This window comes from Salvelinus alpinus, chromosome 6 (assembly GCF_045679555.1).
Source record: "Salvelinus alpinus chromosome 6, SLU_Salpinus.1, whole genome shotgun sequence".
Taxonomy (NCBI): Eukaryota; Metazoa; Chordata; class Actinopteri; order Salmoniformes; family Salmonidae; genus Salvelinus; species Salvelinus alpinus.
Genome location: NC_092091.1, coordinates 62,578,076 through 62,590,239, shown reverse-complemented (window position 1 = coordinate 62,590,239; position 12,164 = coordinate 62,578,076). Strand labels below are relative to the sequence as shown.

The window sequence follows — 12,164 nt, the reverse complement described above, 5'->3', positions numbered from 1 at the left end:
CGGTGAAGTGTGATTCATAACTCCAGAGAACACGTTTCCACTGCTCCAGAGTCCAATGGCGACGAGCATTACACCCCTCCAGCCGACGCTTGGCATTGCGCATGATGATCTTAGACTTGCTGCTCGGCCATGGAAACCAATTTCATGAAGCTTCCTACGGAGATTTGGAACTCGGTAGTAAGTGTTGCAACCGAGGACAGACGATTTTTACACGCTACACGCTTCAGCACTCGGCGGTCCCATTCTGTGAGCTTGTGTGGCCTACCACTTCATGGCTGAGCCGTTGTTGGTCCTAGATGTTTCCACTTCACAATAACAGGACTTACAGTTGACCGGGGCAGCTCTAGCAGGGTAGAAAGTCACTGAGCTCTTCATTAAGGCCATTCTACTGTCAATGTTTGTCTATAGAGATTGCATGGCTGTGTGCTTGATTTTATACACGTCAGCAACGGGTTTGGCTGGAATAGCCGAATACGCAAATTAAAAGGGGTGTCCACATAATTTTGTATATATAGTGTATTTCGCTGCCATTTTAGGAATTTGGCAATCTGCTCAAACCGAGTAAAATATACGTCCAACTGCTTTTCGTTGAAAGGCGGTACAAGTCGGCTGTTCTGACCAAGATCAAACTCTGTCGAAGGTGCAAGATGGCCTGACTGGATTCAGAGTGAATCTAGATCCATCTCTCCTAATCTTCATGGCATGCTCACGTTCCTGTTCTTGTCATCTGGCTGCATGTTCTCTTTCCCTTTTCTTGTGCTCAAGCTCTAGCTTCTGTTTCCTTTTTGCCTTTAGTTCTACCTCTCGCAGTTGCACATCTATGGGGTGTACTCTACCACCCGTAGGACCCTTTTCATCATCCTTCCCTCTCCAGAAGCATTTCCTCCTCCACCAAAGCAGTATAGACTAACTCTTTGAAAACTGCTTTTGAATCGGCATGTGCAACTTTAATGTCATAATGCTTTGCATTGACGAGCAGATTCTTCTTCGTACATTGTTCTAGCATCTTCCATGTCGGGTTTTCCAAAAACGCTTCCAACTTAAAGTCCATGGCTTTTTAAACTTTTTTTTATTAGCCTGTGTGTTCATGCAACTTTTCAAAATGATTCCACCAATCTTCGAAGCCCTCAGGGTGGATGTCAGTGACAGAAACTCTACCACAAAAGTGTCTTTTGAACACCCTAATATCTGGGCAAAGCAGAGCTTCAGAGTAGAAGATTAGAGCAACTACCATACTCCTGGGCTTGAAGATCTCGGACGAGCCCCCATTTTGTTATATTCCCCAGCAAGAAACCAAAAATTGTTTCTCCAACAGAAGGGGGAACGAACAAAACCTAAATAGGTGGGGTTCTAGGAGGGGTTCTGAAAGACACTCATGGGGTTGTCCACTGAAAGCTGACTAGCAACAACAACTGGGACATAAAAGACACTCACCATGAGCGGCCATTAAATTTGCCCAAAAAACGGCAAACTAAATTAAAACCCACACCAAAATTAAAGACTGGACACAAACCAAAAAGTGGAGCAAAACGAAAAGTGAAAATCAAATAAAGGATTGTTTTTTTAATAAATCAAATAGGGAGAGCCAACTAAAGGTGTTAACCCTCCACATCTCTCAAGCCATCTGGAGCACTGGGCCAGCACAGATGAAACACCTTCTGACTAACGAGATGACAGGCCAGCACAGGTGTAACACATACTGACTAACGAGGTGAAACCAATCGGTGCACCCAACGTGCTAAAGTCCAACCTCGAAATATAAATAGAAAAACCAAAGCCTGTAACAGTAAAGTACAGAACAGTAAAGTATTGTACAGTACAGTAGAGCACATTAGAGAACAGTACAGTACAATGTACTCTACTGTCCTGTACAGTTCTCTTCTGTGATGTCCAAACTTGTGAAACAAGATTTTGTTTGGGGGCGGAGCTCATTACAATAATAGCCAGTGTGTAGAATAATACCCAAATATGCAAAATACGGATATTACATATTTCTCTACCTTTGTGTACCTAATGAGGGTACATCATCATGAAGCGAATGACATTCATAGCCATAATTATACATTTCTGTATAGTATAGATCAGGGACCCAAGATGTAATTCCAATACCGGATGTAAATCCACTATACCTACTGTAGTTCAATAACCAAAATAAATGTGTTCAATACTTAGTCAGGTAAACATGAATTAAGGCACTAATATTTCCTCATTATAAAAAAACGCATCAAACAGGACAAGGTTATCACTTTTCATCAGTGAAGCATTTTTACAGACAGTCACACCATATCATCTATTCTGTCTCATCATACTCATTCTTTCCTCAGTTCACCTCATCCAGTTCCCCACTACATCCAAAACCAACACAATTAACTACAAACTAACTAGTATTACATTACATGTCACTGTACATGGGCCGTGTGCATTTTCTGCTGGTGTGTCCTGAGGTATCTCCCCTCTGAGAACCTCTTCCCGCAGTGCGTACAGGTGAATGGCCTCTCTCCTGTGTGAACCTTCAGGTGCCTCTTCAGCTGGTGCTGGTGGGAGAACCTCTTCTCACACTGCGGACAGCTGTAGGGTTTCTCCCCTGTGTGGACCCTCTGGTGCCTCTTCAGGCTGGAGGAGTGGGAGAAACTTGCCCGGCACAGGTGGCAGCCGAACGGTTTCTCCCCCGTGTGCATCCTCTGGTGGATCTCCACCTGTTTGGGGAAACTGAAGACTTTCCCACAGAACGAACACGGGAAGCGCTTCTCTTTGCCACCAGATCTGCTGATAGTGTCACAACTAATGTCATTTGTCAATGGGCTTGTGTAGCTATTTAGTGTTGAGGCATTGTCTGAGGTCTGGTTTAACATAAGGAGAGTGTGAGGAGGTCGAAGGCCAGGGAGTGTCTGTGTTGTGGCAGGGTCCATGTTCCAGTTGATAGATCCTATAGAAGGCAGGCTGAAGGCAGCACCTGTTGGAGGGTTAACCTGAGGCACCATCAGTCTCTCTGAATCACAACTATAGGAGCAGGATGGAGCATCGCTAGCCGAGTCTGTGTGTGTTCTCTCCCGCCGCATACCGACACCTTCCCGTCCCCGCAGACCAAATCTAATCCTCACCCTGGTCTCAGCCAGTCTGTTGTCATGGAGACTATGATCGGTTGTTGTTTTGTGTTCGAATGTCTGTTTCTGGTTGTGGTTAACAGTGTTGTTCACCAGCCCAGAGTTGAGGACGCTGTCCCTTCCACTGACATCCACTATGTCGCCTGTGGTCCTGGCCTGCTCGGTGATGTTGTCCACCGGGCCCTTGGCTGCACCTGTCTTGGAATCCAAGATCGTCGCCCAGTCTCCTCTGTTAGCCTCCAGCCAATCACCTGCAGAAAGAGGTTACAAAAATGGCAGAGAACTCTACATAAGGAGTTTTTTCAGTCTATTACCTGGTCAAGTTCATACATTATAATGTGTGTTTTTATATGTAAACATAAGTTGTATTGATTTCATTTTATGAATGAAGAAAATCAATTATAGCCAGGTGCATCACTATACCCATTGAAGATCTATTACTGTATGTAGGCTATATCAAATGCAATGTATTTATATAGCCCTTCTTACATCAGCTGATATCTCAAAGTTCTGTACAGAAATCCAGCCTAAACCCCAAACAGCAAGCAATGCAGGTGTAGAAGCAGGTGTATGTATGTCTCCCTTACCTTGCTCCCCCATCTTTATTCCACTCAGCAGATCAATGCTCTCTGGTCCGTCTTCTATTGTCTCCTCTTTGACCAGCAGCAGATCAGGCTTCCCATCCTCCATGTCTACTGACTGTAAGAGATACAGAGTGAGAGGATGTTGGATCAAGACATCTGATATGAGCACCCTGCTATGGAGCATCTTCTGATTGGACAATGAGGGACTGATATGAGTACAATTCAAACATGTTAGTTGATTTAATACAATACTAATGGTTTAATACTAATTCAATGGCATAGTCCCATACTTAAGACAAAATTAAGACCTGATCTAATACCATTCAGACAGTAGTTCAGTGGGCTCACCTCAGTGAGACTGTGTGTGGTCCAGTGCTGCTCAGCTGGTTCCTCTGTGGGTTCAGGAGGTGGTGTAGTCTGGTTGTCATCCATGACCATGGTCCCCTCAGGGTTCCCCAGACCCTCCTCACATCCCTCCTCCTCCTGGAAGATACGGGTGATACAGATTATACATACACACCCTCAGGTACGTACACACAGATAATAAAGACACTTTCAACATGGAGTGTTTACCCATCCCCGCTACGTTTGAGTCCTATACTGCAGTTACGGAATTACTTCATTGTTGTTAAACCCATCATGGTGGACATAAATATGATGTTGTGGGTAAAAATAAGTTGGCTATGAGAAGTCAAAAGTCATCAGACAAACCTGACTATATTTGACGTGTACAGTAGGTTTGTTAGTGTGTGGGTATATGTAGCTACAGTAAGCTCCAAATATATTGGGACAGTGACACATTTTGGGGGGGGGGGGGGGGTATGATATTTGTGCTTCTCTAACCTTCTCACATTTTTTGTGCCATTACTTTTGGTCCCCTAAAATGGGGAGACTATGTACAATTTTTTTTGTCATTTCTAAACAGTTCACCCGATATGGATTAAAAATACCCTCAGTTTAAAGCTGCTGGAGGTCATTTTGCAGGGCTCTGGCAGTGCACCTCCTTGCACAAAGGCGGAGGTAGCGGTCCTGCTGCTGGGTTGTTGCCCTCCTACAGCCTCCTCCACGTCTCCTGATGTACTGGCCTGTCTCCTGGTAGCGCCTCCATGCTCTGGACACTACGCTGACAGACACAGCAAACCTTTTTGCCACAGCTCGCATTGATGTGCCATCCTGGATGAACTGCACTACCTGAGCCACTTGTGTGGGTTGTAGACTCAGTCTCATGCTACCACTAGAGTGAGAGCACCGCCAGCATTCAAAAGTGACCAAAACATCAGCCAGGAAGCATAGGAACTGAGAAGTGGTCTGTGGTCACCACCTGCAGAATCACTCCTTTTTTGGGGGTGTCTTGCTAATTGCCTATAATTTCCACCTTTTGTCTATTCCATTTGCACAACAGCATGTGAAATTTATTGTCAATCAGTGTTGCTTCCTAAGTGGACAGTTTGATTTCACAGAAGTGTGATTGACTTGGAGTTACATTGTGTTGTTTAAGTGTTCCCTTTATTTTTTTGAGCAGTGTATGTTATTTCATAGTTTTTGTCTTCACTATTATTCTACAATGTAGAAAATAGTAAAAATAAAGAAAAACCCTTGAATGAGTAGGTGTGTCCAAACTTTGGACAGGTACTTTTTTTGATGTGTAGTCATTACGTCTGCTGTTTTTGATCGACACAAGACAGTTCAATGGAAACGCACCGCAATAGACAACTGTCACATCTATTTTCTACGCAAACTTTCTAAATGTCAATGAAAAACCTTTAAATGTAATGGAAACATAGTTAATGAGTTGAATCAGCTGTTTTTTTGTCTGGGGCTACAACAACAAATGTGTGCTGTTGGGGGTACTCGAGGACTGGAGTTGGGAACCACTGGCCTACACAGTACAAACACATTTTTTTTGGCATATCTATGCCTTATACACCGAGTATGCAAGACATTAGGAATACCTTCCTAATATTGAGTTACATCCTTTTTGCCATCAGAACATCCTCAATTCGTCGGGGTATTGACTCAAAGGTCTCCAGTGCTTCCAGAGTTGTGTTAAGTTGGCTGGATGTCCTTCGGGTGGTGGACCATTCTTGATACACATGGGAAACAGCAGCATTGCAGATCTTGACACACTCAAACCGGTGTGCCTGGCACTTACTTACATATCCCGTATAAAGGCACTTAAATATTTTGTCTTGCCAATTCACCCTCTGAATGGCACACATTGTCAATTGTCTCAAGACTTAAATATTATTTAACCTGCCTCCTGCCCTTCATCTACACTGATTTAAGTGGATTTAACAAGTGACATGAATAAGGGATCATACTGTAGGTTTCACCTGGATTCATGGAAAGAGCAGTTGTTCCTAATGTTTTGTGCACTCAGTGTGTATTTTACACAATGTCTGGAAGCAACATTCCTCCCGAATATTCAACACTGAAATATGTAACTCTAGTAATTCCAAATGCAACTGTGGATCTCTTGACAATTCATCTGTCTTTAATGCAGGGTTTGATCGAAATGTCAGAAGCAATCGAGTTGGAATGGTTACTTTCAATGGAATGGTTTTCTGCTGGTGTATCCTGAGGTAGCTCCTCTCTGAGAACCTCTTCCTGCAGTGCGAACCACCTCTCTCCTGTGTGGACCTTCAGGTGCATCTTCAGCTGGCTGCTGGTGGTAGAATCTCTTCTCACGCTGGGCTCAGCTGTATTATTTCTCCCCTGTATGGACCCTCTGGTGTCTCTTCAGGTTGCCAGCATGGGCAAAGCGCATGTTACACTGGGTACAGCTGAAGGGTTTCTCCCCTGTGTGGACCCTCTGGTGCCTCTTCAGGTCACCAGCCTGGGCAAAGCAAATGTGACATTGGGTACAGCTGTAGGGTTTCTCCCCTGTGTGGACCCTCTGGTGGATCTCCACCTTCTGGGGGCAGCTGAAGCCTTTGTTACAGAACATGCAGAGGAACCGTTTCTCTTTACTTTTGCCTGATGTTGCTCCCCCTCCCCGAGCCTGGGCTCCAACCCCGTCGTTTGAATTCAATACCTGATCGAAAAGGACATGGCTGTGTGAATCGGAAGACCCCATTGACGTGGACACTGGGTCGCAATCCCTGAACGCATGTAAATGGGAGTGGGTCCCAACATTTAGATTGGTCTCTAAGCTTTCCCTGTAGTCTAAGAAATCACTGGTGTTGCCCTGCGAGTGTCCTTCTCCTAAGTGAGTCTGGTCTGCATTCCATGTCAGAAGAGCGTCATCCTCCACTTTCACAGTGACCTCATCTACAACCAGACCCTCCCCTTTCTTATCTAGGCGCCCTTCAGAGTATACACTACTACTGTACTGGTTCCAGTCTCCTCTCATTGGACTAGTCTGTGTATCTAAGCCCACAGGCATGTCACCAGGTATCATCTGTGTCTCTGTAGCGTATGAACAGGACGGATCATTGACAGTCTGTAACACATCACCGGAGTCCTGATGGGACAGAACCGTCGTCATGTTACCGTGAAGTAAATACTCTGAGTGGGGAGCAGGACAGCCCAGTCGCCCCAGCACCATTGAAGTCTTGGGGTATGTCTCTGTCTTGAAGATGGTGTTTGGCGTTCCACTGACCTCCGTGATGCTGCTGGGCTGCGCTGGGGCAGTGGTGGGGTCCTCCGTGGCTACAGGGGGCGCTCCAGCCGCAGCAGTCTGGATGTCTCTGCTGTACCGTGGGTCCTCTTCTCCTTCAGCCATCTCCTGCTTAACCCCAGGACCTGCAGCCTCTGCATCTGCAGACTGACACAAGAAGAGAGAAGGTTATTACCGGTACATGAGTTGAATAACAATGTCATAGGGAAGTCTCATGAGATAAATGAGGATGTAGAGGTGCAGTGCAATCGAAAAGTATTCAGACACCTTCACTTTTTCCACATTTTGTTGTTAGAGCCTTAATTCTAAATTCCTCATCAATCTACTCACAAAACCCCATAATGACTAAGTGAAAACAGGTTTCGACATTTTTGCAAATGTATTAAAAATAAACAGAAATACCTTATTTTTCTATAAAGCAATTGAGCGCAGGTGCATCCTGGTTCCACTGATCATCCTCGAGATGTTTCTACAACTTAATTGGAGTCCACTTGTGGTAAATTCAATTGATTGGACATGATTTGGAAAGGCACTCACCTGTCTATATAAGGTTCCACAGTTGACAGTGCATGTCAGAGCAAAAACCAAGCAATGAGGTTGAAGGAATTGTCCGTAGAGCTCTGAGACAGGATTGTGTCATGGCACGTATCTGGGGAAGGGTACCAAAAAATTCTGCAGCATTGAAGGTCCCCAAGAACACAGTGGCCTTGATCATTCATAAATGGAAGAAGTTTGTAACCACCAAGACTCTTCCTAGAGCTGGCCACCCAGCCAAACTGTGCAATCGAGGGAGAAGGGCCTTGGTCAGGGAGGTGACCAAGAACCCGATGGTCACTGTGACAGAGCTCCAGAGTTCCTCTGTGGAGATGGGAAAACCTTCCAGAAGGACAACCATCTCTGTAGCACTCCACCAATCAGGCCTTTATGGTAGAGTGGCCAGACGGAAGCCTCTCCTCAGTAAAAGGCGCATGAACGCCTGCTTGGAGTTTGCCAAAAGGCACCTAAAGGACTCTCAGACCATGAGAAACAAGATTCCCTGGTCTGATGAAACCAAGACTGAACTCTTTGGCCTGAATGCCAAGCATCACGTCTGGAGGAAACCAGGAACCGCTCATCACCTAGCTAATACCATCCCTACGGTGAAGCATGGTGGTGGCAGAATCATGCTGTAGGGATGTTTCTCAGCGGCAGGAACTGGGAGACTAGTCAGGATTGAGGGAAAGATGAACGGAGCAAAGTACATTGAGATCCATGTTAGAAACCTGCTCAGGACCTCAGACTGGGGCGAAGGTTCAACTTCCAACAGGACAACGACCCGAAGCACACAGCCAAGACAACGCAGGAGTGGCTTTGGGACAAGTTTCTAAATATCCTTGAGTGACCCAGCCAGAGCCTGGACTTGAAACCTATTGAACATCTCTGGAGAGACCTGAAAATAGCTGTGCAGCAACGCTCCCCATCCAGCCTGACAGAGCTTGAGAGGATCTACAGAGAAGAATGGAAGAAACTCCCCAAATACGGGTGTGCCAAGCTTGTAGCGTCATACCCAAGAAGACTCGAGGCTGTAATCACTGCCAAAGGTGCTTCAACAAAGTACTGAGTAAAGGGTCTGAATACTTACGTAATTGTTATATTTCAGTTTATTTTTAATATATTGAGAGAGAAAAAATCAAAAAATATTTTTTTTCTTTGCCATTATGAGGGTATTGTGTGTAGATTGATGAGGGGGAAAAACGATTTAATCAATTTCAGAATAAGGCTGTAACGTAACAAAATGTAGAAGTGACGGGGTCTAAATACTTTCCAAATGCACTGTAAGCAAGTGAATAGCTGAAGAGGAGCCTTTCGGAAATAAACAGGCCACATTTGATTTACAAAGTTAAAAAAACATTTTATGCAACACTATTATACTAACCTCTATTATGATAATGTGCTGGGTTGAGGTTCCACTCCCTTCATCAACTGTGATTGGTTGGTCATCTCTCCATGTATTGTGTCCAGCTGGCTTCACAAAGCTTCTGTGGCCTCCAGTGAGATGTCCTTCGCCTGAGAATGATTGGGGGAATAGAGGTGGTTAGGTACACTATTGACCGTTTTGACACTGTCTGTAAGGTAACACTTCTCATAACTTCTTGATATACTATTTATAGATCGATTGATTATGTTCCATGCATCATATTGTTTTCAATTAGTAAATAATAGGAAATGTTGTAAATCAAGAATCTGGTTAAAATATGATAGTGTCTTAATTATCTTGAACAAAGGAATCTGGGGAATTATTCCATGCAATCCAAAAACTGACCAACACCCAATTTTGGTCAACCATATGTACTTAACACATGTAAAGCCACACGTGCGCTGAGGGGAACAGGGCGCTATGCCCGGCAGTCTTGTCCTTCTGCAAAATGTACCTCTTGCCATTCCTCTGTACTGGTCGAGAATCTTGACACTTCTTGGACGACTTGCGAGGACGCGCTCTCGCATTGTCCTCTCTGCGCGCTCCCGTGCCACCTTCAGTTCCAGTAACTGTAGTTTCCTCCGCAATGTCCTGTTTTCTTTCTGGCTTTGAGTTACTTCCAAACGAAACACTGCATAGTCGTCGTCTACGAGTTTACAGATCTCTGCCACGGCTGCATTCGCAAGCGCCTCCATGACGGAGGCTATTTGAGTGTGAAAAACCATACAGTTAGCCATTGTAAGCAGCTAGCTAGCGTTGCCTAAATAACATATATCAACCAAGTCCTATCTCCAACGCGAATTAAAAACGCTAACGTGTAAATTGTAATTGGACACTGGGGTTTGGGCAAAAGTCCGACCAAAGGCCATACAAAACTCTATGGTCCAGAAACTGTGACACAGGCAAGAAGAACTAAGTACTTCCGAGTCACGGATTTGTGGAATTCTTCTGAATAAGAGTCCTGTACACTTTCACTTTGCAAATGAATAATTGTGCCAAAAAACAATGAAAAATGTCCACAATTATCTATATATTTTATACAAGTTATCATAGAAATAATAATTTAAACTATTTCTATGTGATTTATTTGTTTTTTAATGTTTTTTGTGTGTGTAGTCCTATCATTTATTGGACTGTACCACAGGAGGTTAGAGGCACCTTAATTGGGGAGGACAGGCTCATGGTAAAGGCTGGAGTGGAATGTTATCAAATACATCATTGCTGTGGAATAGAGTTCCATGGAGTCATGGCTCTATGTAGTACTGTGTGCCTCCCATAGTCTGTTCTGGACTTGGGGACTGTGAAGAGACCTCTGGTGGCATGTCTTGTGGGGTATGCATGTTTGTCCAAGCTGTGTGCAAGTAGTTCAAACAGACAGCTCAGTGCATTCAACATGTCAAAACCTCTCACAAAGACAAGTAGTGATGAAGTCAATATCTCCTCCACTTTGGGCCAATTTCTCTCAGCCAATCATCAGTAATTTGTGTAAGTGCTGTGCTTATTGAATGTCCTTCCCTATAAGCATGCTGAAAGTCTGTTGTAAATTTGTTTACTGTAAAATAGCATTGTATCTGGTCAAATGCAATTTTTTCTAAAGGTTTACTAAGGGATGGTAACAGGCTGATTGGTCGGCTATATGAGCCAGTAAAGGGGGCTTTACTATTCTTAGGTAGCGGAATTACTTTTGCTTCCCTCCAGGCCTGAGGGCACACACTTTCTAGTAGGCTTCAATTTAAGATATGGCAAAGATGAGTGGTAATATTGTCCGCTTTTATCCTTAGTAATTTTCCATCCAAGTTGTCAGACCCGGGTGGCTTGTCATTGTTGATAGACAACAATAATAATATTTTCACCTCTTCCACACTCACTTTACAGAATTCAAAATTGCAATGGTTGTCCTTCATCATTTGGTCAGATATACTTGGATGTGTAGTGTCAGCATTTGTTGCTGGCATGTCATGCTTAAGTTTCTAATCTTACCAATGGAAAAAAAATCATTAAATTAGTTTGCAATATCAGTGGGTTTTGTGGTGAATGAGCCATCTGATTTAATGAATGATGGAGCTGGATATGCATTTTGCCCGAAATTTCATTTAAGGTGCTCCAAAGCTTTTTACTATCATTCTTTGTCATTTATCTTTGTTTCATACTGTAGTACAATGCAATATGTATGTCCAATATGAAAATCCTGTTGCATTTAAACTGATAGGCCAGACTTTAAGGGCTGCAAAATGAGCACTGCAAAATGAGCAGTGATGCTCGTGTTGTAAACTCTGTGGATTTGGAAAGTAGAAGTGCTCCTGAGTAGAATGGACCCCCCCTTTTAGGTGGTACAGGCAATTAACATAACAACTATCTAGTAATCATTACCTTCAATGCTGTTAATAATAATGTCAATGCTATGACATTATTTATGCAATTATGGCGATTAACTGTTTTCCTTTTTTGATATTATTAAAGACAATTCTAAGTCTGCTAACATTTTCTCATAAAAATTTACGAATTTCAACCATTTGTATTATAATTGTTTTACCATCTTCATTGCAGGACTTTTATTTTGAAGGGAAAGTGCCGCGGTCACAGCCTTTTTCTTGCTAGGTCTTGCATGTTCTTACTGGCAGAATGGAGGTTAGAGAAAGGATGTTTTGGGCGTAGACCTTGCGAGCTTGTAGTCCTAAAAACCACAGATGAGTTAGCATTTTCTACCTCTTGTTAGTTAGGAGATCCTTTACATTTTGTTCAATGAGATAACAACAGTCAGTTAACATGACCTTTATGAATAATGAAGCCTTTATGCGCTTGTTTTGATTATATAAATGCTTCAAAATCCACAAATTATGGTTAGCTGATGAAGATTATCTCATAGAACAAAACGTATCAATTCTCCTGAACCTGTGTTT

At 43.5% G+C, this 12,164-nt stretch overlaps 1 protein-coding gene across 1 annotated transcript; it reads right to left on the bottom strand.

Moving 5' to 3' along the window:
- Positions 1-1,537: 1,537 nt before the first annotated feature.
- On the bottom strand, positions 1,538-10,175 carry LOC139577676 (uncharacterized). Its single transcript, XM_071404839.1, has 6 exons — positions 9,719-10,175; positions 9,223-9,353; positions 7,290-7,454; positions 4,037-4,171; positions 3,692-3,803; positions 1,538-3,355 (listed from the first exon to the last, which is right to left on the bottom strand). The coding sequence occupies exons 1-6, from the start codon at positions 9,999-10,001 to the stop codon at positions 2,400-2,402; spliced, it is 1,782 nt and encodes a 593-aa protein (XP_071260940.1). The 5' UTR covers positions 10,002-10,175; the 3' UTR covers positions 1,538-2,399.
- Positions 10,176-12,164: the final 1,989 nt, after the last annotated feature.